General features: G+C 46.4%; 1 protein-coding gene across 1 annotated transcript; it reads right to left on the minus strand.

The window, feature by feature from the left end:
* Positions 1–387: 387 nt before the first annotated feature.
* SEC31B (SEC31 homolog B, COPII coat complex component) lies at positions 388–27,440 on the minus strand. Its single transcript, XM_054729146.1, has 25 exons — positions 27,359–27,440; positions 26,865–26,988; positions 20,555–20,750; positions 20,250–20,345; positions 19,217–19,360; positions 18,712–18,854; positions 17,750–17,849; positions 17,458–17,619; positions 16,794–16,928; positions 13,950–14,180; positions 11,915–11,989; positions 11,565–11,663; positions 11,117–11,213; positions 10,439–10,617; positions 10,099–10,225; positions 9,580–9,725; positions 8,676–8,849; positions 7,885–8,046; positions 5,140–5,317; positions 3,911–4,225; positions 3,592–3,650; positions 2,920–3,066; positions 2,294–2,404; positions 1,769–1,840; positions 388–1,535 (listed from the first exon to the last, which is right to left on the minus strand). The coding sequence occupies exons 1-25, from the start codon at positions 27,435–27,437 to the stop codon at positions 1,356–1,358; spliced, it is 3,531 nt and encodes a 1,176-aa protein (XP_054585121.1). The 5' UTR covers positions 27,438–27,440; the 3' UTR covers positions 388–1,355.

Consider the following 27,440-nt stretch of genomic DNA (forward strand, 5'->3'; position numbering starts at 1 on the left):
CTTCCTCCCAAACACACACATCTAGCCCGCAGACATGATGGGATCTACAACAGGATTAGAGATAGTACCCCCTGGCTTCACACCCAGTCCCTTTGTGCAGCTGAGCTCAGCCCTGAAGTGGTGTGGGGAAAACCCTGGAGCTGATCGTCAGGCACGGATGGAGATACACACATGCACACGTGTGCGCGCACACACACACACACACAGCAGAGTGGCCACAAATGCTGCAAGGAGAGAGTATTTCAGTGACACCCTACTTTCTTCAACTCTCTTGATTCCCCAGCTGACCCAAAGCCTCTCCCCTGCATTATTGAGGTGCAGGAACAGAGGACTACGAAGAGAGGTAAGAGCGAAATAGGACCCAGGAGACAATTATTGGGAGATGACTGAGGAAACCAAATCAAAGCAGTTTTATTGCACATTAAGTACATCAGTGCTTCAAATGCAGCATCCAACCATGGAAGTGCAGCCCGAGAAGGCAGCCCTGAGACATGTGGAGGCTGAGGGAGAGAGGGCCTCCCACCCTCGAGGAGCAGTGCTAAGAAGAGAGGCTTTTGTTAATATGGCTCCTATCCCAGAGCTGGGCTCAAACTCACAGAATGAATGGTCTAGCCCTCCTTGGACCAGGGTTCACACAGATCAATGAGGAGCCATTTCCCATAGGCAGTGGTCCCTCTGCTTCTATCTCAAGGCCAAGATAGCTCCCAGCAAAAGGCAGTGCACCCCTTCCACCTAACCTCACCCACCCTGAATAATGCTGGCAGATGTTCCTTTAGAAAAGGGCCAACGTTCCTTCTCTTGGTTCTGCTCAGCACCCATCCCTCATGTCTATGACTTGTTCAGAGGATGAACAGTCAACTCTACTCCAGCCAGTGGGGCTCAGAGAAATACAGACCTGGAAATATGAAGTCAGAGGCCAGGAGAAGGTAAGATTAGGCCCATGACCCACAGAAGGAGAAAAACAAAAGACCCCAAAAATGGGTACAGCAGAGGTAGACTTGGATCCTGCTCATCCTCTTAGAAGCCACTTAAACAGAATATCCCTAGGGAGCAGACACGCTGCCCCACGTCCTGCCCCAGGTCCTGTCCCAGAGAACAGTATTAGGTGAAGTACAGAATTGGCCCTATGCTCTGCCTCAGAGGCCGAGCAAGCCTTGGGCAGATCGAGGGCCAGGCACACAGGATAGAAAGCAGGCACTCTGCCAGTTTGGAGCCAAGCCTACAGCATCATATACCTGGCAACAAGAATGAAGGCTGGGAAACACACACAGAATCTATTCTGAAACTCCCTTCTCCGCAGGGAGAACAGTTAAGTGACAGCAGCAGTGACCTCCTGGGAAGAGAGGCTGCCTGGCTTAGACGTGCAGCTTATGAGCAATGGTGAGGACAGCCTTCAGGATGGGCATGAAGCTGGAGACCTCGCTGAAGCGGCTGCAGCCCACCACTTGGGCATGCACTGCGAGGCCCTGCTCAAAGCTTCCTGCGTCCACACATCGGGCAACCTCGTGGAGCCCAGCCAGGACTTGAGGCGAGAGCTGTGGAGGGATTGGCCCTTCGGTTAGTAAGCCCACACCAGCCCCTACCCTGTAGCATGGAAAGGATAAGAGAGGACTGAATTCGGGAGCAAGTCCAGGCAAGGTGGATGTATTTTGTGGGAACCCAGGTCAGTGAGACCTAAGGGGAGAGGACAGAGGACACTGGAGCTCCCTTTGGCCATGGGTGATGGTGGGAGGGCAGGAGGCAGAGGAGCACCACCGAGTGTACTTACTGTGCCCTCACAGAGCTTCTCATAGAGACATTCTAGGCGCTGGGCTGCCTCATCCAGCTTCCGTTTTGTCTTCTACAGGGAGGAAAATGGATTCTGATTTTAGCCCCTAAACCTCCCACTACACAGGACTATAAAGAATCACAGTAGAGTAGAGCCAGAATGGCTAAAGGCTACTTCTTTCATTTTGAAGGAGGAAATGGAAGCCCAAAGAGGGTAAGTGACTTGCTCAAGCCAACACAGCCAGTGAATGCAGGGCAAGTTTCCTTACTCCTGGTTTCACTCTCATTCGAGTACTTCCTGCTGCCTTTCTAAGAGTTTAGTCCCGATGCTGCTGGGTCCTGCTGACTTCAGAACAGACAAGTGGCCCTCCCCCCGCCCCCAACCCCCTGCATGAGATCAAATAAGCATAAGATGTCAAGGGACAGTGAGAAAAGAGCTGATCACACAAGAGCTGCTCTAGAGCTCAGGGATCCCGGAACCAGCTAAGGGTATGAGGAGGGCAGCGTGGGGAAGGTTCAGACTTACTAAGTCAGTGGCAGCCTGGGAGCAACGTTGTAGAAGTGCCTCAAAGCTGGTTTTCAAGGGCTGATGCTCTGGGGGCAGCTCCTTCCTGTACGTCTTCTTTGGTGGCCATTGCTGAGGAAGAAGCGGAGAGAGGACAGATGGGCAAGCTGTCTTTCTCGTAGCTTCCCTAAGAACTAGTCCTCAGTGACTCAGCAACACACTGTTCTCCCTGGAGCATAGCAGAGTTGGGGAGGGGGCACCCTCTACAGTAACAACATTTGGTGCCTGCCCCTCCCCATTCCCCAGCTCATAGTTCGACTCTACCTTTAGGAATGAGGCCCATCTACCAAGCCCCTGCTTTCCTTTTCCTTTTTTAAAAAAGACTTTTAAAATTAATTTTTAGAGAGAGAGGACGGGAGAGGTAAAGAAACATCAATGTGATAGTGGAACATCGATCAGCTTCCTCCTGCATGCCCCCTACTGGGGATCGAGCCCACAACCTGGGCACGTGCCCTGATCAGGAATCGAGCTGGCAACGTTTTGGTGCATGGGATGATGCCCAAACAACTGAGCCACACCCGCCAGGGCACTCCCTGCTTTTCTATTCCCAAGGAGGGCTGGAAGCAGGGGAGGGAACACACTGTCACCTGCAGGCCGAGTTCTCCTGGTGCTCCAGGGGGAGCATGACCCACACCAGGGACGGGGGGTTGTGAGGAAAGGACCCCTCGTGGCTCAGAGGTGAGGTTCATAACTGGAGCGGTAATTGGTGCTGGGGACGTAAATGTCTCTGGCAACTAAAGAGAGAGAAAGAGAGGCACATGAGTCTAAGCTGAGAGACTCCCTAGGCCCGTGGTCGGCAAACTGCAGCTCATGAGCCACATGCAGCTCTTTGGCCCCTTGAGTGTGGCTCTTCCACAAAATACCACGGCCTGGGCGAGTCTATTTTGAAGAAGTGGTGTTAGAAGAAGTTTAAGTTTAAAAAATTTGGCTCTCATAAGAAATTTCAATCGTTGTACTGTTGATATTTGGCTCTGTTGACTAATGAGTTTGCCGACCACTGCCCTAGGCCTTAATTTGAGAGAGTGGTAGAAATGATGAGTGAACAGCGGACAGAATAGTGAGTGGGAAACCGGGAAGTGGGAAGACTGGTGTACAATGTAAGAAGGAAAGAGGAGGGAGCTGAGGGAAGAAGAGTGAGTGGGGAAAGAGAGAGCAGAATGCATGCCTGAGAATGGGAAGGACTGGGCTGAATTCTGTAAGGAACTAAAATGTGGGTCACTGGTAAATGTATGAGGGGGTGGGTAAGGAGGTGCACTGACCTGTCTCCTCTGCAGGTTTGCCCTGGGAGCTGGAGCATTTTTTAAGGAATCTTGAGGTCCTGTATAATACAAAGATAGAAGTATTTTGGGGCATGGTCAGGAACACTGGAAATTCTGTCTGAAGACCATCAAAATTATTTTAGTTGGAGTCCACCTCACCTCCCTCTGAAGACCATTTATACTCTCAGTTGGCATGCTCCAACCAAAGGAGCCCCAGTTCATTGGTTTGAGGAAGAGATCCCTAAGGTGGTAGTGGGAGGGGTAGAGAGGGGAGGGAGGCAATGGCTGAGAAAAAGAAAGCCATGGAAAGAAGACTGACCTGGGTGAGGAACCAAGATGCCAGTGGTTTGAATGGTGCTAGAGCATGAAGCGCCTGGTCCTCCTGGAGGGTGTGCTGCAGGGAAGCTGACAGGAGGGCCTGGGGGCTGGGAACTCACAGGGCTGAGATCTGGTGGTCTCATCGGAAGGAAAGGAATCAGTCGAGCAGTCTCAGGCAGGGGGGCAGAGTCAGGCTGCATGATGCCTGAGGGTGCCATCGGTGGAGGGGGACCAGGAAGAGGCCATGTTCCAGGGAATCCCATGGGGTTAGGAGCTTGCGCCCTTTGCCCTCGTAACAGCTGTGGCTGAGATAAAGCTGAAGTGCAACAGAATTTCAATTTGAGAGAGACTCAGAGCATATGAGGGGAGACTAAGCAGCAATAATAATTTTTTAATACACATTTAATTATATTAATACTAGAGACCTGGTGCACGAATTCGTGCACGGGTGGGGTCCCTTGGCCTGCCCTGTGGGATCCTGCTGAAACTGGCTCTCCGACATCCTCTGAGGGGTCCCAGATTGCGAGAGGGTGCAGGCCAGGCCGAGGGATCCCAACAGTGCATGATCAGAATCGGGGAGGGATGCGGGAGGTTGGCCAGCCAGAGAGGGACCATGGGAGGGCTCCAGGGCATGTCTGGCCCATCTTGCTCAGTCTCAATCAGCCAGACCCCAGCAGCAAGCTAACCAACCAGTCAGAGCATCTGCCCCCTGGTGGTCAGTGCACATCATAGCGACTGGTTGACCAGTCGACTGTCTGCCCCCTGGTGGTCAGTACATGTCATAGCGAGCGGTTGAGCAGCCTTAGCATATCATTAGCATATCATGCTTTGATTGGTTGAACGGCCGACTAGTTGACCGTACACTTAGCATATTAGGCTTTTATTATATAGGATAATTAATTTTATTAATAATAAAAATGGTTGATTAATACCCATGCATATGGATATCTACCATGTACAAAGTACTTTTGACTGTATTCCTTATTTGACCCTCAAAACAATCCTGTGGGGTTGAAATGAACAACATAACAACTACTCTTACTTTTCAAAAGAAACAGTATATTGCTAAGCATATTGCCCACAGGTACAAAGCCAGTAAGTGACAGTACTGGGAATTCTGACTTCGAATTCCAAGCTCCTCTCACTACATAGACACACTACCTCTTACTTCCACGCTGACCATGCCAATTGTTTTCTTCTATGTTCTACTCAGACGGATCACTCACTCACCAGGCGTTACCCCAGGGCCCAGGGGCAAAGGCTGGGCAACCTGGGGCTCAGGTACCCTGTAGTCTCTTATATTCTGCATTCTGGAGCCTTGATAAGGGCCAGAATGGGAAGGTACCAAGGGCATCACTAGTGATGACTGGGGTGTGAAAATCCTTGGCCTTGTAGATGGAGTGGGAACCTGTGAAGAGAATAAAGGATTAACACCTTGGAAAGGGGGGAAAAGGTAAGTAACTGAAAAACAGAAAACTATAGAAAAAAATGAAACAAAAAGCTAGTTCTTAAAAAAAAGTCAACAAAATTGATAAATCTCTATAAAAACCAACAATGATAAGGAGAAAAGACACAAGTCATCAAGATCAGGAATGACTGATCTTGATGGCTTCAAATTATACTACAAAGTGACAATAATCAAAACAGTATGGTATTGGCCATAAAACAGACACACAGACCAATGAAGCAGAATTGAGAGCCAAGAAATAAACACGTCTATATGGGCAAATAATTTTTACATAGACAAGCTTTTTCTAACATTTATGTGGGAAGGGCAAGGTTCTAGAATACCCAAGAAATTTTGAAAAAGAAAAATAAAGTGGGGGTGTTATTCTTCCTCATGTCAAGGCGTATTACATAGAGGTAGTAATTAAGAGAGTGGTACTGGTAGCGGGATAAATTCATAGATCAATGGAACAGAATAGAAAACTAAGAAATAAATCTATATGAATATGCCCAATGAATTTTTTACAAAGGAGCAAAATAAATTCAATGGAGACTGGACAGCTTTTTCTATAAATGCAAATCCACTGGCAAGAAAATGAAGCTTAACCTAAATTTCACACCTTAAATAAAAATTAACTCAAAGTAACATGGACGTAAATGTAAAATATAAAACTTCTAGAAAGAACATAGGAGAAAATTTGGGGGACCTTGGACTAGGCAAAGAGTTCATAATCTTGACACAAAAAGCAAGATCTGTAGAAGAAAAACAATAAATTGAACTCTATAAAATTAAAAACTTTTGCTTTGTGAAGGATCCTATTAAAAAGATGAAAAGACAAGTTCTTACATGGTTACACACACACACACACACACACACACACACACACGAGTACATATAAAACTGGTGAAATATGAATCTCAAATCTGTATCTATGGATTGTACTAATGTCAATTTCTTGGTTTTGTTATTGCACTGTGGTTGTTGAAGGATGCTGGCATGGGGTGGGGTGGGGTTTGGATACATGAGACTTCCCAGTTCATTCCTATGTCACTTCTGCCTAATACCTGTATTTACAATCTCATTGGATTTTGTTCTCCAGCCCCTCCAGTAGGCTCCTGGTATCATAAGTTAACAGCACCCTATCCATCTGGCCTGAAACTAGGAGCCAGTCCCCCTTCACACATTCCTCTTAACTATCATTAATTTATGTTAATTCTATGTCCTAATATCTCAAATCCAACCTCACTCTCTAGCTTTAGATTATTTCATGTCCTCATTATTTCTTTCTATATAGCCTCCTAACTGCCTCTAGCTTTGCCCTTCCTAAACACAGAGCTAGTTATTGCCCTGCATAAGACTATTCAATAGCTCCTGATTGCTATCAATTTCAGAGTCAAGTCTAAGTCTTTAGTTCAGATTGCCAGGTCCTTCCTGTATAACTCCTGTTTCCCCAGCTTTCTCTAAGCCTACTCCAATGCCACAAAGACCTGTTTTGCAATGTCATTAAAATATTAGCAGTTCCTCATATGGGCTTTGCTCACTGTCCTTTCAATGCTTTTGTACATGCTGTTCCCACTGCCTAAAATAGCCTTCACCTAACTCTTCCTTTGCCAAAATAACTTTTAATCTTCAAGACTGAGATCAAACAGCCGTGACCGGTGTGCTAAGTGGTCAGAGCATTGACCTCCATGGTTATAGTGTTGGCTCGCTCACTGAAGGGTCTTGGGTTCAATTCCCAGTCAAGGGCACATAAGTGGGTTGCAGGTTCGATCCCCAGCCCAGGTCAGGTGTGTGTGTGAGTCAACCAACCAATGTCTCTCGCACATCGCTGTTTCTACCCCGACTTCCACTCTCTCTAAAAATTAATGGGGAGCCCTAGCCAGTTTGGTTCAGTGGATAGAGCACCAGCCCGTGGACTGAAGGGTCCCGGGTTCGATTTCAGTCAAGGGCACATGCCTGGGTTGCAAGCTCACTCCCCAGTGTGGGGTGTGCAGGAGGCAGCCTATCAATGATTCTCTTTCATCATTGATGTTTCTATCTCTCCCTCTCCCTTCCTCTCTGAAATCAATAAAAATATATTTAAAAAAATAAAAAGTTAATGGGGAAAAATATACTCAGGTGAGGATTAACAACAACAAAAAAGACTGAGATCAAACATCATACTCATTCTGAAATATTCCCTAAAATTCCCATTCCCCACAGAGTAAATTGCTTTCTTCTGTGTGATCTCATGACACCTTATCATACCCCAATTATGGCATTTACAAATTTTACTTATTTTTTACATATCTATCTTTCCACTAGACTATAAGCTAATTAAGGGCAAGGATCATGGCTTGTGCACCTTTCAAAGAGCCAAGCAATTGTTCAATAAACAGTTATTAGAAAAATAACTGAATCTGTGCTTTATGAAGTCAGGAGTTTTCATCATTTCTGTTCACTAATATATTCCAAGTGCCTAGAACCATACCTGGCACTTGGTAGACATTAATTGGTATTTTTGAATGAATGAACAAACAAGGTGTTACCTGGTGAGAAGTCTGGAATCCCAATTTGCAAGATAACGTCTCTTTAGAGTGGGGAGTAGCTCCCACAATGACTCGGGGAAAGGGGAAAGGAGGAGACTGCTGGCCCAAGACATCAGCACCCTGGGCATGAAAAAGCCGATCTCTCAGCTGCTGAATTGGTGGCTATAAAGTCATAATAATGAAGAAGTGAATTAAGTAAAATTAAAACAAGCAAACATCCTCTCTTACAAGCCTGGCCCCATATAGCATTCAAATGTCAGCTGACTCTTGACATTCTAGCCACTTTAGATGACTCACAGATAGCTCCAATCCTTGCCAAGCCTCCCTCCTTGCTTTCTTTTTGCCTAGATCACCCTATATCTACTTCTCTTTGAAGGTCCAGCTCAACAATTTTAATCACTCAGTGTGGAGAGTGGCTACAGCATTTGGACAGGTTCAAGCCTCAGACTAATGAAAGGGCACGGTCCTCTCGTGGCAAAGCCACGTGCAAGTCCAGCTTGGAGGGCAAAGCCCTCCCAGCACAATTATAGCCAAAGGCTATGGTTGTAAGCTTGACCTTATGGTCCAAACCTGTGGTCCCAGGTGGCACTATTGAGTTAGTGACATCTGATTCTCCACCACCCCTGCCCCCCCCCCCCCCCCCCCGCAGAGATTGTGAGCTTCCTGAGGGACTAGATCTTATTTATCCTGGGAGCTTCAGCATTTAGCATAGTGCCGAGAACATGGAATTGCTCAGCCGGTGCTAGATGACTGAATTAAATGGTTTGCTCTTTCCCCATGACCCCACTCACCTGAGCACAGTCATTGGGTAAGTAGCTCATGGCAGTGGACAGGTTGCCCTGGGCTGCCAGGAGGTTGGCATACTGAGTGACCCTGTAGGTTGTGGCAGGGCCTGGGCTCACCCCATCAGGACCCCGCAGTCGTTCCAAGCTCCTGTTCAGAACAATTACCTTCTCCATCAGGTCCTAGAGGAACAAGGATGAGGAAGTCAGGCCTCTTCAAAGCACATCCTGCTCTCTAAGCCCAGGCAGCTCACCCAGGGACTTCCCACTATGAGAAGGAGAGCATCTGGCCATAGCCAGATGGAGACAGAAGGTGCTGATATACAAGAGACATGACAGTTAAAGAAGGGCCACTTGGCCTCATCTCTCAAGCTCTTAGCACTGGGCTCAAGTGGGGCCATCGGGATCTTAGATTCTCGTACATCTCTGCCTATTTTCTTTGCTTTCTTGACCCTTTATGCTAGGCCATCAGCAATTTCAGACTCAGTTATAGTATTGTTTTATGTGTGACTTTGTCTCCCTGTGAGTCTGTGACCCCCATCTTCTCTGGTTGCCTGCGGAGTGTCTGGTACAATTTAGATCCACAGAATTTTTCATAGCAGTTAATAGGAGGCCCAGGCTCACAATTACTCAAATACAGAATAAACTTATATAACCAAATCTGAAGTAGGAAAACATTATGGAGATTAATACCTAAGCAGCTTCTGCTCAGTCTCCCTGACTGAGGAGGGAAAGAGGGACAGCTCATCCTTGGGAGAAGGTCCCAGACATGAAGGGCCCTTCTATTTTCCCCTATACCCTGACTCCAGTCTGGGTACCCAGAGGACTCGCTCTGATGTCCCTGCACATCCCTACCACTAGCCTCTCCTTAGGGTCTGTAATGAAGGGACCGTGCCCTGCAGAAAAGGGGTACCTGTAGAGCCATGGGGGATGAAGCCTGGTGGCATTTTGCCCAGCACTCCACCAGCCTCTCCACATTCCCTGAGCACACATAACAGAGTCTGGCTTCGGAGGTGAGTGCCCTGTCGCCCTCCTGCTCCATTCGACTACCCAGCATGTCTGCAGAGAGATGGAAACTTCTTTAATGTCACAGCTTTCCTTTGCTCCTCCTCCTTTCCCTATTTGGAAATGGGTGGCAGATCATGAGCTATGGGACAAGTAGCCACAGTGGCTTTGGATAACACTGAGGCTCACCCTGCTCTACAATGAAGGGCAAAGCTCTTGCTTCAAGATGGGACAAGAAAAACAGGACAACAAATGCAAGTAGGGGCATGCACTATCGTCCTTGCCTCCCAGCTGAACCAGACCTTGGCTCTGATAACATGGCCTGGCCTCCCAGAGCTCGGGCTGCTCTTCTGCCTCCTCCATCAGCAGGCCCACGGACTCCACACTCAGGTCACACCTCTCCATTCTAAAGCCTAGGGCCACCTACCACAGAGCCCAGGGAATGTCTCTGGCCCTGAGTATGTCAGCAGCAAAGCCAGTGCCTCTCTCCAGTTCTGCAGGCTACAGGAGCACACCATATCCTTCCAATTCTTCCGCACAACACAGGCTAGCAGCTGTAATGGGCAGGGAGGGAAGGAGGTCATCAACCACTCATCCAGCACAGGCAGCAGGAGCAGGCTTCCTGTTTGACCACGTACGAGGGGCTCGGGGTTAGAGTGGGAAAAGAGTTTGGCAGATCCTCTGAACACCAGTCCCAAAGTGTGGACATCCACCTCACAAAGTCCAAGAAATGCCCTCCTCTCCTCTCCTGCACAGTGGGCAGTTACCAAGGAGATTCTGGTTTTCTTCTTGGCCAAGTAGCGTTCCTGTGTTTGCTTCAGCAGGTCTGCGCCCCCAGCCTGGGCCAGGATAATGGCATCAGCAAAGCGCTCTTCTTTCAGACACAGCTCCACAGCAGGGCCCAGTTCACCGAGCAGGAGAGCCTGGCTCAGGAGTCCATCTGTGTCTGAGGGCAGAGGCATCCCTCCATGTTAACCTGCCCTTGAACCATAGCTTCCCATCACCTGCAGAGCCCACAGCACGCCTCCTATGTCTGTATCATTCAGTTTCCTTAGCCCCAAACAAACTCCCAAGTTTCATTCCTCAACAACAAAATATAGTGGGGTGTCCTAGTTACTCTCTAAGGAGAGAACCCAAGATGAGGAAGTAACTCATGTGGCAGTATCACAGGTGATGTCTGATTGCTCAGCAAGGACAGGGTCACAGTCCTTAAAGCAAGAACAGAGAAGGATTGAGAAAATATCTTAGTAGAAAGCTTTCCATAGGAAGGACCCATCCAGGAAAATCAACAGCCGAAGAGTGCTCTAACCACAGAACCACCCAGCATTTGTGATGGTGGGAGGGAGGCAGGAGGCAAGGGACAAGAAAGCAATGTCCTCAAGTCTGAGAACTCTGAGCCCACCTACTCCCATGCAGAGGGTTTCTCTCCCTCAGGGTCATGGTACCTTCTGTGATGGGGATCTCCCATGGAGTCATGTTCTGAGGGACCAGCTCATCAAAGAAAGCTGAGGAGGCAGAGACTTCTGTGGTGTGTTTGGAGGCCTGAACAAGGAAGGACAGAGGTGGCTACTTAGGAAATGAACCCCAAAGACAAAGAGCTGGCTGAGTAGCTCTCTGGGAGCACTAATATATTTGACCTTCAACGGGTAAAGCTAAAAGAAGCAGATAAGGTTTGGGAAGGGCTCAAGTTCATGATTAAAACACAGCTCACTCCCAGCCCAAAAGCTTATGAACTCTGTGTCTCACTAACACAGGGGAAGGAGTCTGAAGACTTCTACAGAAGCTGAGCACATCATGAGAGCAAAGCAGGGGGCCAGGAAGGGGGAAATGCCCTAAAAGCAGGTCTCCTGTGCTACTGTAGGTCTGGCTGGCTGGGCTGGGCTCCTACCACACCTGGCTGCAGAAGGCTTGTTGTCTGGTACTGCTGAGGTTATCTCCCTTCGGCTGAGGGCTCTTACCCAGCCCTGAGTCTCTCTTCAACCACACGGCCACCTGCATGGAGAGACTTGTGAGTACCACTCTCCCCAGCACAAGGTCAAACAAGCATTATGCTTTCTTTCCACCTCCAAACCCCACCAACTAGAGTAAGATCCTTGAGCTATTTTCCTGGGAAACAGCCTAACTCCAGGAGGTTAAGTTTGTATATGCATTAGTGAAGCTCAGGAAGAGGTATTCTGAGATAGTTTCCACTGATAGGATTCTCTGCATATAAAGTACATGATTCTGATGTGAAAGCAGCTTACCTTCTTCTGAAGCTCATCTTTACTGTATCCTAATAGCTTTAGAAATTGCATTCTGGAGTCTTGCTCCAAGGTCACCTAAGGAACCACAGGACACAGAAGTCTCCATTATATAAATGTAAATAACCCTCTCCTGCTAAAATTGGACATCTGTGCCAGCGTACCCTCAAATATAGTTCTTTGTAGTAGCAGCAGTGCCGCTAAGGCCAACACCATCTCTCCCTTTTGCTTCCTCAGATTTGATTCCTGCTGGGCTGTAGGCATAGTGTTAACAAAACCATTTTCCTCTTTCCTTTTTCCTTTTTCCAGAAAACTGAACCTTCACTTGACTTCCTACATTTGTTACCTTGGTAACCTGATAATAGTAAAATATGAGCTATGTTACTAGGCAACATTGCTTGTGATTGGTAATTGCATTTGGACTGGAACTATATAGACTATAAATAATCACTGTGGGCACCATGTTCTAGGCTTCCCTGATTGCAAGGACTCTTGTAACTAATAGATCCCTTGCAGAGATTCTAGAAGCTACACTTTTGGAGTGGGTACAAGAGATACTGGCTCTTGAGGGCTTGAGACTTCTAAGCCAGGACAACTTACATACCTGCCTGGTATACATCTTAACTCCTTGCACCTGTTCTACCTTCTGGGGAACTGAAGAGAACTCTGCACTGCTGCATGGATGCTGCAAGAATGGCCTCAGGAGGGAACACCTGATGCTGCCCTGCCGACAGGCTGTGGTTTCTATCTTACATCTTTCTGAGGAGATGACACCAAGTGAGTCTTCTGAGTCTAAATGGCAGGCTGAGAAGACTCCTGCTGGAAGGTGCATGGATATAGTAAACAAAGTCAGTTTACCCACTCAGTGTACCAGATACTGAGGGCCAAGCCTTCCTGAAGCCATACCCTAACCTGGGTTCGCTGGTCTGGGTCCTTCATTGATCTTATACTGAATCATGAATTCTGACTACCATTTTTTTTCATACCCTCTCAAGGCCCCTTCTTCTTCCATGCCCTTCCCTTGGAAATGTTCATCTGCGCTCAGCTTCAGGACCATTCTGTTGGACAGCTCTTGGGTAGCTTTTCAACCAGTCTCCCCTCTGTCCTATGGACACCCCGGCCTGAGTAAATAAAGGCTGAACTCCTGATCACTCCCTCTATTCTCTTTCCCATCCCACCATTCCTGGAGCTATTATCTGTATCCTGTTTATAACAAAAGCTTCCTTTCTCTTTTCTTCCCACATGTTTTGTAGCTTCACTCTATAGTTGATGATCTTTCTCAAATCCCTTTCTCCTTCCCAGATTCTGGGTGTCTACCTTCACTAAGTTCTATGTCTGAAGCACAGACCCCACAACCTTCTTAGATCCCCTGGGACAAAGCCCTGTCCTTATTGCATTCTTCTCTACAATCCCAAACATCTGAATAACCCTCTCACTGTCTGTCTGGTCAGTTATTTATCTTTCTTTCGTTAGCCCTCTCCTCTCATTTGCTCACTTCCTTTGATCTATAGCACTCCTCCTGGTGTCATAAGCAACTTGAAGTTAAAGCAGATCTGTAATTGAAGCCATGCCTCCAGAGCAGAGCGGGACTTGAGCCCTGAGTCCCACCACAATGACTTGCCTTGGGTTACTTGAAACAAACTCAAAGCCTTCTTATAATGATATATCCTTTCAGCTAATCTTCCCCCTTCCTTGCCCTTCCCATCTTTTCCCTTCGTATCATCTTATCTGCCCTTTGGCATGGCCCTGTGAAAGTCTTCACCTCAGCTCCAGTAAAGCATCCAGGACAGGAGCAATAGTAGCAAAAAGGGCAAATGTCACTTGTACCCCTCACCTTTCCTAGTGCAAATCGTCTTTGAGCCTCTCTCTGGTAAAGGGTGAAGATTTTGTGTCCGGAGGGTGGGTGTCATGTAGAAAAAAACCTACTAGGAGTCAGGGCCTCTGAAATCTGGGTCACAGTGTGGTTATGCATCTCCTGGTGTTGCAGTACCCAGCTTTGGGGAAACACCGCTGAGCATCCAGCCTTCAGGCTTCCTACCTTCAGGAACTGCCAGAGCATCTTTTCGCTTTGCACTGACGCTCGCTGGATCTTGTTCTGACAATAATTGAGGAGATTTCCTGATCTCAGGGCCTCCTGCAGCTCAGCTGATCGCATCAGGAATTCGGATTCTGTGGTGACTTGACTGATGAAGACTAGCCGAAGGCAAGGCTGTGGCACCTGATGGGCAGGGGTACTGGGAAGGCCAAAAGTAACCAGCTTCCCCCCAAACTGTGAGGAAAAACAAGAAAGGTAACAGTCATGCCTTTGAGCTAAAAATTAACACCAAGTCAGGATCACAGGACAGGCCTATATTGGTCAACCCTAGGATAGGAAATCAATGATAAGAAAACTCTTGGGGATGGAATAGAATCAGGAATCGAGTAGCAAATGTGCCCCCATATCAAAACCAGCTCTGCATTTTTAGTACCATCAGCTTAAAACTTCAGCACATGGTACTCATCTTCTCCTCATCTGTCCTGGCACCACCCTTCTCCCAGTCACCTGGACCAAACACCTTGGCATCATCAGTCTTTATACAACAACAGCCAAGCAACAACAAAGTCTTACCTCTTCTTGTTCAATGTCTCTTGTGAAGGTCCCTCTGTCCCATTCCCAGTGCTAGCACACCAGAATGCTGGAATAGGTTACTAGCCTCTGGGCTTTTCCTTCCTCCAATCCAAGCATTAGCCTGCAACCCTGTATCTGTTGCTACTCATGGGCTTGGAATGGTTTTATACAGCCACAGGAGAGACCTGAAGCTGCTCTGCTCATTGCACACAAAATCCTTCAAAACCATGGCCAGACCTGCCTCTGCAGCACCTCTCTCCCTGCTCATTTATGTGACTGCGCCACATCCCCCAAGTCCCCAGTTCCTTCCTGCTCTGTGCTCTCACCCACCACAACGCCTCAACCTGAGCATCCTTCTCACCAAATTAGGTACTTTATATAAAGCTCTCAGGATAAATACAAGCTTAGTAAAGGCCCTTTACTCTAGCAGTTCTCCAACTTGGCTCCATATTAAAATGACCTGGGGAGCTGTTCAGAGTTGCCAGGCTCTCCCCCAAACAATAAAATCAGAATCTCTGGGGGTGGGACCAGGCATCAGTATTTTTAAATCCTTCAGGTTATTCCAATTACAGCCAAGGCTGACAACTCCTACTTTATTCCCTAGCCATTCACTATTTCCCTTCCTCCGACCCCCTCCTTAATGAACTTTCCCAGGCAGAATTCCTCTCTTGACTCCTACAGCACAAAATTTAGACTTTGAGTAGTGCTAAACAAAACCATCCGAATTTGGATTGGTATAGTACTGAAGAGTTTGACAAAGTGCTTACATATATTTTTAGTTGAGCTTCATGTCAATTCACTAACGTAAGCCAGGCAGCTATCACTATCCCTGTGTTACAGATAAGAACACTGAAGCCCTGAGTGAAGTGACCTGCCCAAGGTTACACAGCTGATAAGCGACAGATCAATAATAATTCAGGTCTCGTGACCTCAGAATCCTTCACTTCGCTGCCTCTTGGGTGTGTTGGTCTTACCTCCCTAATAAAACTGTTGGCTCTGAAAACAAGAGCCTCTACTCTTATCCCTCTGCTTTTAATTCAAGCCTAGTATTTAAAGCATCGGGCTAGCTGTTTTAGGGCCTGGCTACTCCTCAGGCCAGCAGCAAGGGCATCACCTTGGGAACCTGTTGGAAAATCGGAATCTTAGCCCCGACCCCAGACCGAATGAACCAGAATTCGAATTTTAATAAGAGCCCCACGTGATTTGTATGCACATTAAAGTTTGAGAAGCACTGCTTTAGGGATAAAAATGAAGAAGATGCCAAGACCGGTTTGGCTCAATGGATAGAGCGTCAGCCTGTGGACTGAGGGGTCCCAGGTTCGATTCCAGTCAAGGGCATGTACCTTGTTTGCGGGCACATCTCCGGTGGGGGGTGTGCAGGAGGCAGCTGATCGATGTTTCTCTCTCATCAATGTTTCTGACTATCTCTCTCCCTTCCTCTCTGTAAAAAAATCAATAAAATATATTTTTAAAAAAAAATGAAGAAGATGCGGTCCCTATCCATTAGGGATCTATTACTTAGTAGGGTCCTGAGACATGCATCTACATAAGTTTGGTACAGTTAGAATGTATCACTACAGGAGTATAAGTCTGTGAGGTTACAGAAGTGAGGTTAAGTGTGACGAGGGTTAAAGATGGGCCTCCCAAAGGGGGTGGTATTTAAGTGAGGGACCTTGAAAGGCTGTACCAGGACTCAATAGCCTGAGAGAGAAGCTGAAGGATGGGGTACAGGTGGAGGCAGCAGAGTTGGGGAATTATTCGTGGGACATAAGAGAGTCATATTTATTTGGACCATAGAAAACACATAAGAATAAGATGGGAATAAAAACTGGAAGGATAAATGGGGCTCTGTGTACACTTGGCTTTGAGCCAATAAGGTAATGGGGGTCAAAGGTCAAGGGTTTTGAGCAGAGGAGTGACAGGATGAAATCTTTTTTCTTTTTTTTTTTTTTTCTTTCCTGCTTTGTATTCTAACCCTTGCATAGCTGGACTCACTACCAGTCCAGACACATAAAGATTAGATAAAAATCAGGTGGCATCCCAGGCAGTTCTCCATAACCAGGAGGCCTAAAGCAATCAATTCCTTTTACACAGGACTGACAGCAAGCAGGTGAAGGGGCAGAGAGGGAAACCTGAGCAGTAAAGCGGGGCCTACTCTGAGACACAGGTGGATGGAAAAAGTACCTTCTACAGAATGTGGCTCCATGCTGGGCACACGGTAGGCTTCACAAGCCCTCACACACACAACCTCGCACATACACACACTGCACTTACAGCAAATGAAACGCCTGCTGGCCTTCTCATCCATTTGGGGGTTTTTTTCAGAGGAGGTATCAATGACGCTTGAGTCACTTGCTCTGGCATCTGCAGTGGTGGGAGAGGCTGGCCTTTGCTGAAGGAGGAAGAGATCTGGGGGCAAAAGGACACCCACATCACCAGCTTGAAATGGCCTAGCCAGAAACTCCACCTACAAACTCCATTTGGGGAGAAATCCTTGAGATACCTAATCTAGCCCACAAAGATGAGACTCCCATATTCTAATAGTGATTGTGGGATTCCAATGAAGTAGGCTTTTGGAAAGCCTACTGGTTCTAAGGTATACAGAGGAATGTGACACAAAATGGATATGTAGGAGCCAGGGAGGTAAGACAATTCATACTTCCAAAATAATGTCCCAGCATGAGGTCCAATGTCCCTGAAATACCACAGGGAACATCCAAGAACAAAAGTGAAGGTGAAGGGCTCTTTTGCATTGTGGCAAGACTGACTTCCTCCCAGGAAGATGGGCACTGGAGCAAAAGTGCAGCCCTCCCAAACCCAGGGCCCTGCCCTCCTACTCTTCAATATCCCCACTTCTTCCCAGGCCATATGTCCTGCTCTCTCCCCACAAAGAGAGACAGCCCCTTCCCTCCAGCATTTTCCACTAAGCCCTTCAAACCTTGTCAACCTGTCTCATCTGCTGGACTTCCCAGCTCCTACCCATCACAGAGTACAAACTGATCCAGCCGTCAAAGGAGGCAGCAGAGAATACTGGAGGGTTCCGAGGGCACCACTGCACATCAAAGCACCAGCTGCTCTGTGTGGGTAGCTTATATGCCACCTAATATGAGGGAACACAGCATTAGGGAAACTCTGACATAGATAAGGTAGCCCAGAATGCATAGCTGCTGCTGGGTTTCCCCTACCATCTCATCTCCCATCCCAGAACGCCCACAGACGGACCAGCCTACCTCGCTGCTCACGAGGTTCCAGCACAAGACCTGGTTGTCCTTGGCACTACTGAGCAGTAGCTCAGCATCAGCCTGGCTCCATGACACTGACAAGATGCCCCTAAAAAGGAAGGAGGAACAAGCATTGGCCGAAATCCTACTATGAATAGGGTACTTTATATATCTCTGATAAATCTCATCCCTACAAAATGAGCAGCCTGATTTTATTTTACAAATGAGAAAAAAGGGGTTTTAAAAAATTAAGGACTTTTCAGCCGTCAAGCAGCCAGAATCCAAGTCAATTCTAAGAGCCTATGCACTGTGCCCAGTCTCACTCTGCCTTCCATAGACCACTGCAGGATGGCTTTCTTCTTTCCCCTGATTGTAGAGTAGGGACTATGAATCAGCATGAATCAGAGAAGCACCCATCCTATAGGTGCTTTTTAGCTCAGGAGGGTAGTGAAGCCTAACCCTCAAAAGTTCCCAAGAAGGTAAAAAGGCAACATGGCCTTTTACACTAGTTACAAAGAACAGACTGCGGGGCTGCTATCTCTGCTATGGGCCCCAGAACTCAGCTTCAGAGGCAGGCCTGTGTGCAGGACAGACAGACAGGAGCCAAGGTTCTATTATGGAGAAGTCTTGGCGAAGGCAACCTCATCACTAAAGAAATGAACATTACCAGATGGGAGCCTGGGGACTCTCCCAGGGGGCTAAACACTGGCTCCAATATTTCTCATTTCCCTATCTCCACTCCCATCTCTAGAAGTTAGATGGCATCTCAGGCTCTTGTCCATGACCTCTGGGTCTAAAGGAACTCTGCTTGGTTGGGGCTGGAGCTAGGACTGGGTGACTGTGTGCTCACTGGGATGGCTTTGAAGACAGGGAGGATGTTTGGTAGCTAAAGTGAGGCATTCATTGCCCCCTACCCAGGTCATTATGCCCCAGCTCTCCACCAAGGATGCATTTGAAGTTTGAGACACTACCTGCTATGGCTCTCCAGCACCTTCAGGGGCGAGGAGGCGAAGCGCAAGTCCCACAACTGAATCACTGGGAGACGATCATCTTCTGAGCATAGCACCAATTGAGTGGCTATGTCTGGGTGCCAGGCCAGGCCTGAGCAGTTCATCTGTGAACAAAGCAGACTCCAATGGGTAACATAACCTGCCCCTTCTAGTGTGAACCTTTTCTGCCCAATTGGGATGGGACCACTCCGAGGGCAGGTTTTGTGTCTCTTCTAGGTGACTGAGAACACCACAGCCATCAGGAAATAAGTGATGACCATGAATAAGTAAGGACCCTTAGAAGCGCCCATTATCAGGTCTGTTTAGGTCCCTAAGCTTTCACTCTCAAAAGGAAATCTGCTAGGTTTACCTGAATCCACATGTGTAACAGCTGCAAACAGAACCCTGGGCTGGGGAGGAGCAGCTGCAATGACTACGCCTGAGAGAGAAGCCACAGCCCAAGCCTATATTTTGCTTCATGACTCACCCTGCTGCTGTGATCACTGACTTTGATGATAGGTTCATTCTTCCTGAGATCCCACACAACTGCCTTGCCGCTGGGGTGAGCAGAAGACAAAATGTGTTGAACTTGCCGGTTCCAAGAGAGTGCCTTGATGTCTTCTGGGGGCTGCTGAGGCAGGATGGGGGTAGCAGGTGAAGGACAACTTGCTATCCCCCCCCCAACCAAAAGGCAATTGCTGTTCCACTGCTCCCAACAACCCACAGAAAGCCTAATGGTAGATATCGGGCTACCCAAACCGAGACAGTCTCAGGGAGCTGGAGTTGAATTTTCCAGAGAGGTTCCTTTAGGGTGCTGGAGTAGAAGCTGAGACAATGGTAGGCACACTTGGGTTTCACTCCTATCCCAAGGTGCTCCTGAGAGGATAGAGTCAAGATTTTAAAATAACCCTAAGGGATAGAAGGAGGAAGTGAGGAAGGAAGGGGAACATAAAAACCCAATATTCCCAGAGAGAGCGAGGCAGGAAAAAAAAGCCATTGCTACTTTTAGGGCACAGATGCTATCAAATTCATTCTTAACTTACCTCATGCTACTGTAAAAGTCAGGAAGCAAAAAAGACAGGCCAAGCTATAGACTGACAGATAGGTACACTGAGAGACAGAAATACACGAGACCCCTGACTGCATGGGAAAACCAGATACAGAGACAAGGCTGACCCTCCCCACAAAAGGATCAGGGTATATCTGGGAGTCCCCTCTGCACCAAGCCTGCTTAACCTTGCCTAAGCTATACAACCTCTTCTCTCAATGTCTTACTCCAACCTGTAAGACAGTTAATGACCACAAACCACCCATCCAAACACACACACACACACACACACACACTCCCCTCTCCTCCATCCCTGATAAATATGGCTGGTAGCACATTGTCTGTGGAGCTTTATTGCCCTCCAGTGGTAAAGCCTAAAATCTCCTATGCTCTGGCTGCCTCCAAGAATGCAAGACTCTTCCCTGGGAAAGTCAGCTGCACACTGTAAGCAGCAGCCCCGGAGCCTCCTCACCTGTGACTTGGATCCTGGGGTCATGGGCACACTCAGGTTATTCAAATCCCAAATGAAGATTTCAGAATCACTCGCCCCTGAGGCCAGGAGGTTGCCCTGTACAAAGAACAGGTCTTTGAAGACCACCATCTCATAAAGAGATGGGAGGAGGAGACGGGGAGAGACCCATATGTGAGGCTTCCAAAGCCTCCCCCAAAACAGCCTGGGAAGGGTTCAGAGTTACAGACTGAAAGTCAGAAGTGAATGCTTCCATTCAGAGCTACTGCTTGAGGGCTTGGCCATGTCTGACCAAATGAAATGTATACCTGAAAAGGGTTAAAGTCAAGGGCTCTGACAGCCCCCGTGTGCTTCTGTCTCTGGGCAATCACAGGCTCCTTTCCTGAAGACAGGATGTGGGTCACATTGTATAGTGTGAGCATGCCGTTGTCCCCGCCGCCTGCGATAACTCCGGTGCCTTCCAGGTTCCCATTGCCAAAGCTCCCCCAGATCAGCTTGTGAAACCTAGAGAGAGGAGGAACTAGCATCAGCACCGGTTCAGATCCATATCAGCAAGTAGCTCTGCCAGACGCTGCCATTATGCAGGCGTTCCCACCCCTAGCTGGGGCCGGCCTGTCTTCCTCATATCCCAGACCCAGAATGAAGGACTCCTCTGCTGGGTCCTGCCCTTTCTCTGAAAAATATTCCCTCTATGTTACACTAGAAGCCAGGAAGCCACTGCCTCAGAGTTGTGTGGGGATAGTTTTTTTAAAAGTTAATATTAAACAGGCCTAATGATAAATACTTCAAATAGGTCACTTCACCTTATCCTCGCAACTCAAATAACAACAACTAATATTTATTGAATACTTCCTATGCACCAGGCACTGTCTTAAGTGCTTTACATGTATTAACTGATTGAATATTCAACAACCCCATAAGGTGTTATTATTGATTCTACTTTCAATTGAGGAAACAGGCCAGAGAAGTTATGAAACTTCTGCATGTACAGCTAGTAATTTTATCCCCATTTTACAGCTAGGAAGTAGCAGAACCAAGGTTCAAAGTCAAGCCCATTTTATTTTAATGCCTGAGATCTATACTGTCTTCTGTTTAGAGGAAGACCAAACTTTTCTGTCCCTGACTAGAAGCAGATTCCCTAGACCAAGAATTGATGTCCCCTCTTCCCTCTCAAACTGGATGTGAGGAAAAAACCCAAGGACTTCATGCCTTTCCCGTGTGGCTAGCTCACTGAAGCATTGTATGGCTGCCATGGGCCAGCCCTAGAGACACAGAAGCATGAAGAATAATCACACCTTCTGGGAAACACTTTTCTGGTTTCCTGAGGATGCTTCTAACAAGATACTGCCAGTGTCTTACAAAAAAAAAAAAAAAAGGATGGACCCTGGGTCCCCTGCAGACAGGTGCGGGTCTTCTGCAAAGCCCCTAAAGAAGGCATGTGAAACCCCTCAAAGCTTCCTAAGTGGTCTGTCCATTTCCCAGCTGCTAGCCAAGGATATTTCCACAGCCCTTCCGAGAAATCAGATTTCACACTGAATGGTGTCCTAAGATCCCTCACTGAAATAAAATGCTCCCTCACCTTAGGAACAGTCAGCAAAGAAAGTGAGTGGGATGACCAGGCAGGAACCTGTTTGGCCAGTCATAAGAGCAGAGCCAACCTGCCAGAAGTGAAGACTAGGTTAGCACCTGAAGCAAAACAGCAGAGCTATGATAATAGTAGTGTGGTTACCAGAGGGGAAGGGAATGGGGAGAAGATAAAGAGGGTAAAGGATCAAATTATATGGTGACAGGAGACTAGACTTTGGGTGGTGAGCACACAGTGCAATATACAGATGATATATTATTAATATATGTCACCCCAATAGATTGAAAAACCAACAAATAAAAAAGCATCAGAGGTGACACAAATGGTGGTCTAAAGCTACTGTCAGAAAGGCTATGCTTTCTAAGGTTGTCTGATCTTAATAGGGCAGAAGAATGTGCTTTACTAGTATACTGGGGCTAGAGGTCAGTGTAGCAGTGGGCAAGTCAACAGAGTGACTAGAGAAGCCCATAACAGGTCACACAGGAACCAGAGTGGGTATGGTAGTGAAAAACTCACATGGGAATGGTAGAAGAGGTGCAGTGACCTCATTGTGGTCAGAGCACATGACATACAGACCAGAGTAGAAGGTACCAGAGACCTCAAGGTGTGGGGGGGTCACCAAAGGGTTTGAGAAGAGAACCCAGTTCCTCTACAGTGGCTGAAATGCAGACAAAATGATTTTCTTTCTGTAAGCATGCAGACAGATGGTACATTCTATTTTGTTAGCCTCTTAATGAGTGAGGGTGAAGCTGGAGCCTGAATGGGACGTGATGGAAACACCTGGGATGATTCAAGCAAGGACAGGGATTGATCATTCAGTAGGCTCAAGGAGTGTCGATCAGCTCTGCTCTGCAAATGGACAGGGGACAAGAGATAGCTGTGTGTGTGTGTGTGTGTGTGTGTGTGTGTATGTGTGTGTGTGTGTGTGTGTGTGTGTAGAGAAAGAGAGCACATGCGAGCATGTGAGCAAATGTGACAAAATGTTAACAACCGATGAACTAAGTGAAGGTACACAAGTGTTTAGTGTATTAGTCTGCAACTTGTCTATGTTAGAATACTTTTTTAAAAAAAGGATAAAAAAAAAGAGAGAGAGAGATGGCCTTGGCCTGAAAATAGAAACTAAGCGATTTAAGAGGAAGAAAAGTTTGTATGGCAAGGTAGGAAAACATAAGAATAGAAGTGTAATTCTCTGCTAAAGAGGTTCCCAGGATAATGATGGCAACAATGGAGACATTAGGACATCACAGAATGATAGGTGGCATCTAAACATAGGTTCTTTGATTCTTACTCAGACCTTATGAAGCAGAATTTTCAGAGACAGGACTTTAGAACCTACATTTTCAGCAAGACCCTCCAGGTAATTCTAACCAGCAGCCAGGGTTGAGGTTGAGAACGACTGTAGCAGATGCACACCAGCCTAGAACAATCAGGGAAGACATTGAACTTCATAAAGATAGAACCAGCCCTAACAACCAGCTCATTGCTATGCTTCTAGTGAAAAGCAAAACACAGGGCTGAAGAGAATAAACTGAAGCATGTGAAAGCAGAACGTCACACCAGCTAAGCTCCTCTGAGGCCAAGCTTTAGTGATTAGGAATATGTGCTGTATAAATTCTTGCTATGATTTATGTACTTCTTTTGTTTTGGAGTTTGCTTTCATTTGCTTAGAAAGGTTCCTTTTGAAAAATCTCAGCCTTGTGCAAGTGAACTAAAGTGAAAATGAGTTTGTCCACATCCAGTCCAAAATAGCCGAAGAACTCCAAGTTTCCTTAAAAAGTCACACTGAGTGTTGAAGGCAGTGCTCCAAACTAGAGAATGAAGACAGTGGAGTGGAGCAATGGCTGTCTGAGAAAAGAATACTTTTCTGAATGCATTGTATGTGACAGCCTACTATGTGCCTACTATACATCTTAGATTTACAGCAGAGAAAACAGGGCCAGAGAACTTAAATAACATGTCCAAGAGGATAGTAGATGGCAAAACTGGGATTTGAACCCAGGTATGTCCAACAGCAAAGCACATGCTCTCTCTATTCTGTGATCTTGGTGTCTTCTAGAGAGAAGGCAAGTCTTAGAAACTGGAAAACTAAGAGAAGTATACAAAGTGATCTTTTTCTGCTTTGTGTTGTCCCTTACACAGGCACCCAAAGAGAGATCAAAATGCTCCCAAAGAAGATAGAATCGAGGTGGAAGTACTGGAAGATAGAGGACCTGCTTTCTCCATGTGAAGAGGCTGGGTCATACAGAGATTACGGAGGCTTCTCAAGAGATCTAGAACCTCAGAGTAGACAGAGGTGGAGAGCAGATCACACACTGGCCTCTGACATCATTCAGCCATAGCAGCTATGTCCTCAGTTCAAAAATCAATACATAAACAATGTATTATTCTCCCAGAAACCTTTCCTCTCGAGTGAGATTCATCTAACCAGTCAAATATCACTTGCTTCAGTGCACATGCTAATCCACATTGATTCTGATTGCATCCAGTGACATTTATCAGTCTATATATAGCTTGAGGTTGTCCCTTATCTACATCCATACCAGTATTTCAGAACACTTCTCTTCAGTCAGATATTTCTAAATGGATATTTCTCTGATGCATCATGGATTGAGGAGAAGGGGATTTTCAGGATTCAAATGTGGTTGAGGCATGGGCCTGGTAAACAGGGCAGGCAAAGGACAGAAGAAGATTTTGAAAAGTATGTGTTTAGTTAATAATGAATAGACATAAGGAGGAGTTTTTAAAAAGGTTGGAGGGAGGAAGGAGACTAAGCCAAAAAAAGAACACAAGACCTGAATTTTGAGCTCAGCAGGTTCTTAGAAGTCGTCTTGTAAAGCCTCTTCTTTATACATAAGTGAGGAAACCTGAGACCACTGACAGAGCTCTATTTGCCCAAAGGCACACAGCTCTCATTAAGGCTGCAACCCAACACGACTGTGCTTTCCACTAAACCAGCGGACACCAACCGGTGATCGGCAGACCACTGGTGGTCTGTGAGGTCCGAAAGGTTGGCGACTGCTGCACTAAACCATGCAGAAGATGACACAAAGGAAAAGAAAGAAGAAAGCATAAAGCAAAGGATGGGTAGCTTCCTATCTACCCTGATCATCTTGGTCAATAGTTTGTGATACTGACTTTTGAGTAAGTGACCTAACCCAGGCTGGAACAGTAAGAAGTGGGTGTCTTAGGCTTTATGCTGTCTAAGATGACTTCTTCAGAAAGGACCTAACAGGACTGTGTCAAAGGTAATCCCTTAGGTCTTTGGGAATGAGAACCAATCTTTGGAAACAATTATAGCGCAATTAACTGCACTATTTATGTTGGTTATAGCCCACAAATCCCTGCAGGGTGGAGCAGGACATGAGGTAAAGTTCATAATGCCCACGTTCAGTACCAACATTTCAAACAGGGTCCCTTCAACCTAGTTGGCTGCAAAACAAACAGACCATCACCCTTGAAAAGCTCTTAGACTAACTGAAGACTAATATAACTAACTGAAGTGATAGTCAGAATGCTCAGTTTGATAACCCAGGAATTTCTTATTTCACTCCTTCATTCAACAAATATTTATTAAGCACCTAATACCAAGCATTGTTCTAGGTGCTAGAGATACAGCAGTGAATTAAACATACAAAAACCTCTGCCCACATGGATCTTAGGATTTAAGATCCTAAGCAATTATATTGCCCCTTTTTTAGGAACTCTTAACTTAAGGAGCCACAACTGTGCTGAAGCTGCTGCTTGGCCTGTCAAGAATAAGACCCCTTACCCACTGCCCCATTTCTTACCTCCCGGAATAGAAACATTATTGAATTAGCTCATCCCTGTCAGAAGCCTTTTCTGAAATGCTTGCTTAGAGGCTAAGAATATCTCATCATTATTGGTAAACCCTCTAGTGCCTGCTCTTCAAAAGGTACAAATACTGGCAATACAAAGATATATAAAAAACTGCAAAATACAGATACTGTCATAAAGTGATACAGGGGTTCAAGAAAAAGGAAACAATAACTAATCTTCATTATTAGATTAAACCATGAAAATAAAGAAGAGGGCACCCCTTTCTAAACATCTTAACCAATCTCTCAGATGGACCCAAAAATTCACAAGAGGATGGAACACTGTATTCTAAACTGGGATGGATGGGCAAGATAATTCTCTGGGCTGTAAAAAAAAGATTTATATTTTTAATCTAAGAAATTATATAAATTACACTTTTAAAAATTACACTTTAGTAATAGTACAATAATAAATGTACATTATTTATATTAAATATATAATTTTATATTGAATGACTTGAATAGAGTAATTCACATTTTTCCAATGGTACAAAAATGTGGAGACCATTGCTTCATACTGTAAGCCTCATCTTTACAAAACCTATAGTAAAAGAGCAATTGAATAATGGAAAGAAGGTAGGCTTTGGAATTAAACAGGTGGAGACTTAAATCCTAGCTTCTCAGAGTTTTGGTTCCCTCCTATGTGAAATGGGGATAATGTTATTTATTGCTTAGGCTCATTTCAAGGAATGAATAAGATATACAGAGGCTCTTGCATAGTGCCTGGCATGTATACATGTGCTCACTGAATGCTAGTAAGTGAATGCCAGAGCCATGCAATCTATGAGTCCCAATCAGTCCCTGACAGCAGTGAGGAGAGGATCATTCGTTCTCCTCCCTTTGGCAGAAGAGGGGGATATTGTGTAAGGTATTTATCTTCACAAGAGCCAAGGGAGGAAGGAGTCAACGTCTTTGGATTCAGAGAGATCAGATACTCATAGGTCCAGGCCTGTGGGAGGCATCTCTATCACATGATTCTGCCTAACACTGCTGCTCCTGACCAGAAAGGAGTGGGTGCTTTTAAAATAGTTTTGCAAAATAAACCCAGAGTTAACTTCTCTCCAACTTGGTGAGGATCCTTCTCCCCTCACTTGTCTCCTCATGAACCCTGAGAAGCACACACTACTCCCAGGCTTCCCCATCAGGGTCTACATCAGGATCTGCCCTGCATACCCATCAGCACTTCAGACATAGTACCTGCTTGAGGCAGAAAGGACTCCCTTGCGTTTCAAGTCCAAAGAAAGGTCCCTGAAATCAACCTCAAAGATTTCCAATGTGCCATTTGTGCTAAAGGAGGCATCTAGCTGCTGGGCAGATGTTCCTAGGCACAAGAAAAATTAGGAAGAGGCAGCGTATGAGCAACAAAATATGCATGGATTTGGGGTATATTTATATAAGGGAGTGGAGAGGAGGAGAAACAAGAAAAGACTGAGTATACCCTTTTTCAAATGGCAACTGCAAAGAAAGGTCCTTTTTCAAATGGTAACTGCAAAAAAGCATGAGGTGCCTAGCCTTGAGCCATAGTCCAAGGCTACCCTCAGGTACCAAAAACAGCTAACATCCCCTTGCTTTGCTGTGAGCCAACCCCATCATTCTAAAGCTTTCTCTGATGTTCAATAAAGAATTCTGCATATTAAGCTTCCCTGGACCTATGTACTTCCCCTGGCTCCTAGTCCACAGTATCACCATACCTGTGGCCAGATACACAGGGTACTGGCTGGCTGGGCTCCACACTTGGACGGCTGGCCTCTCAATTTCCTTCAACTTCATGGT

This window comes from Eptesicus fuscus, chromosome 17 (assembly GCF_027574615.1).
Source record: "Eptesicus fuscus isolate TK198812 chromosome 17, DD_ASM_mEF_20220401, whole genome shotgun sequence".
Taxonomy (NCBI): Eukaryota; Metazoa; Chordata; class Mammalia; order Chiroptera; family Vespertilionidae; genus Eptesicus; species Eptesicus fuscus.

Excerpts from the sequence above, each read along its gene's own strand:
- SEC31B (XM_054729146.1), bottom strand. The coding sequence starts at position 27,437 with ATGAAGTTGAAGGAAATTGAGAGGCCAGCCGTCCAAGTGTGGAGCCCA. Across the intron at positions 11,990-13,949 it reads TGCTCTGGCAGTTCCTGAAG|GTGACCTTGGAGCAAGACTC; the intron begins GTAGGAAGCCTG and ends GTGGTTCCTTAG. Across the intron at positions 8,850-9,579 it reads CATCCCCCATGGCTCTACAG|GACCTGATGGAGAAGGTAAT; the intron begins GTACCCCTTTTC and ends TTGTTCCTCTAG.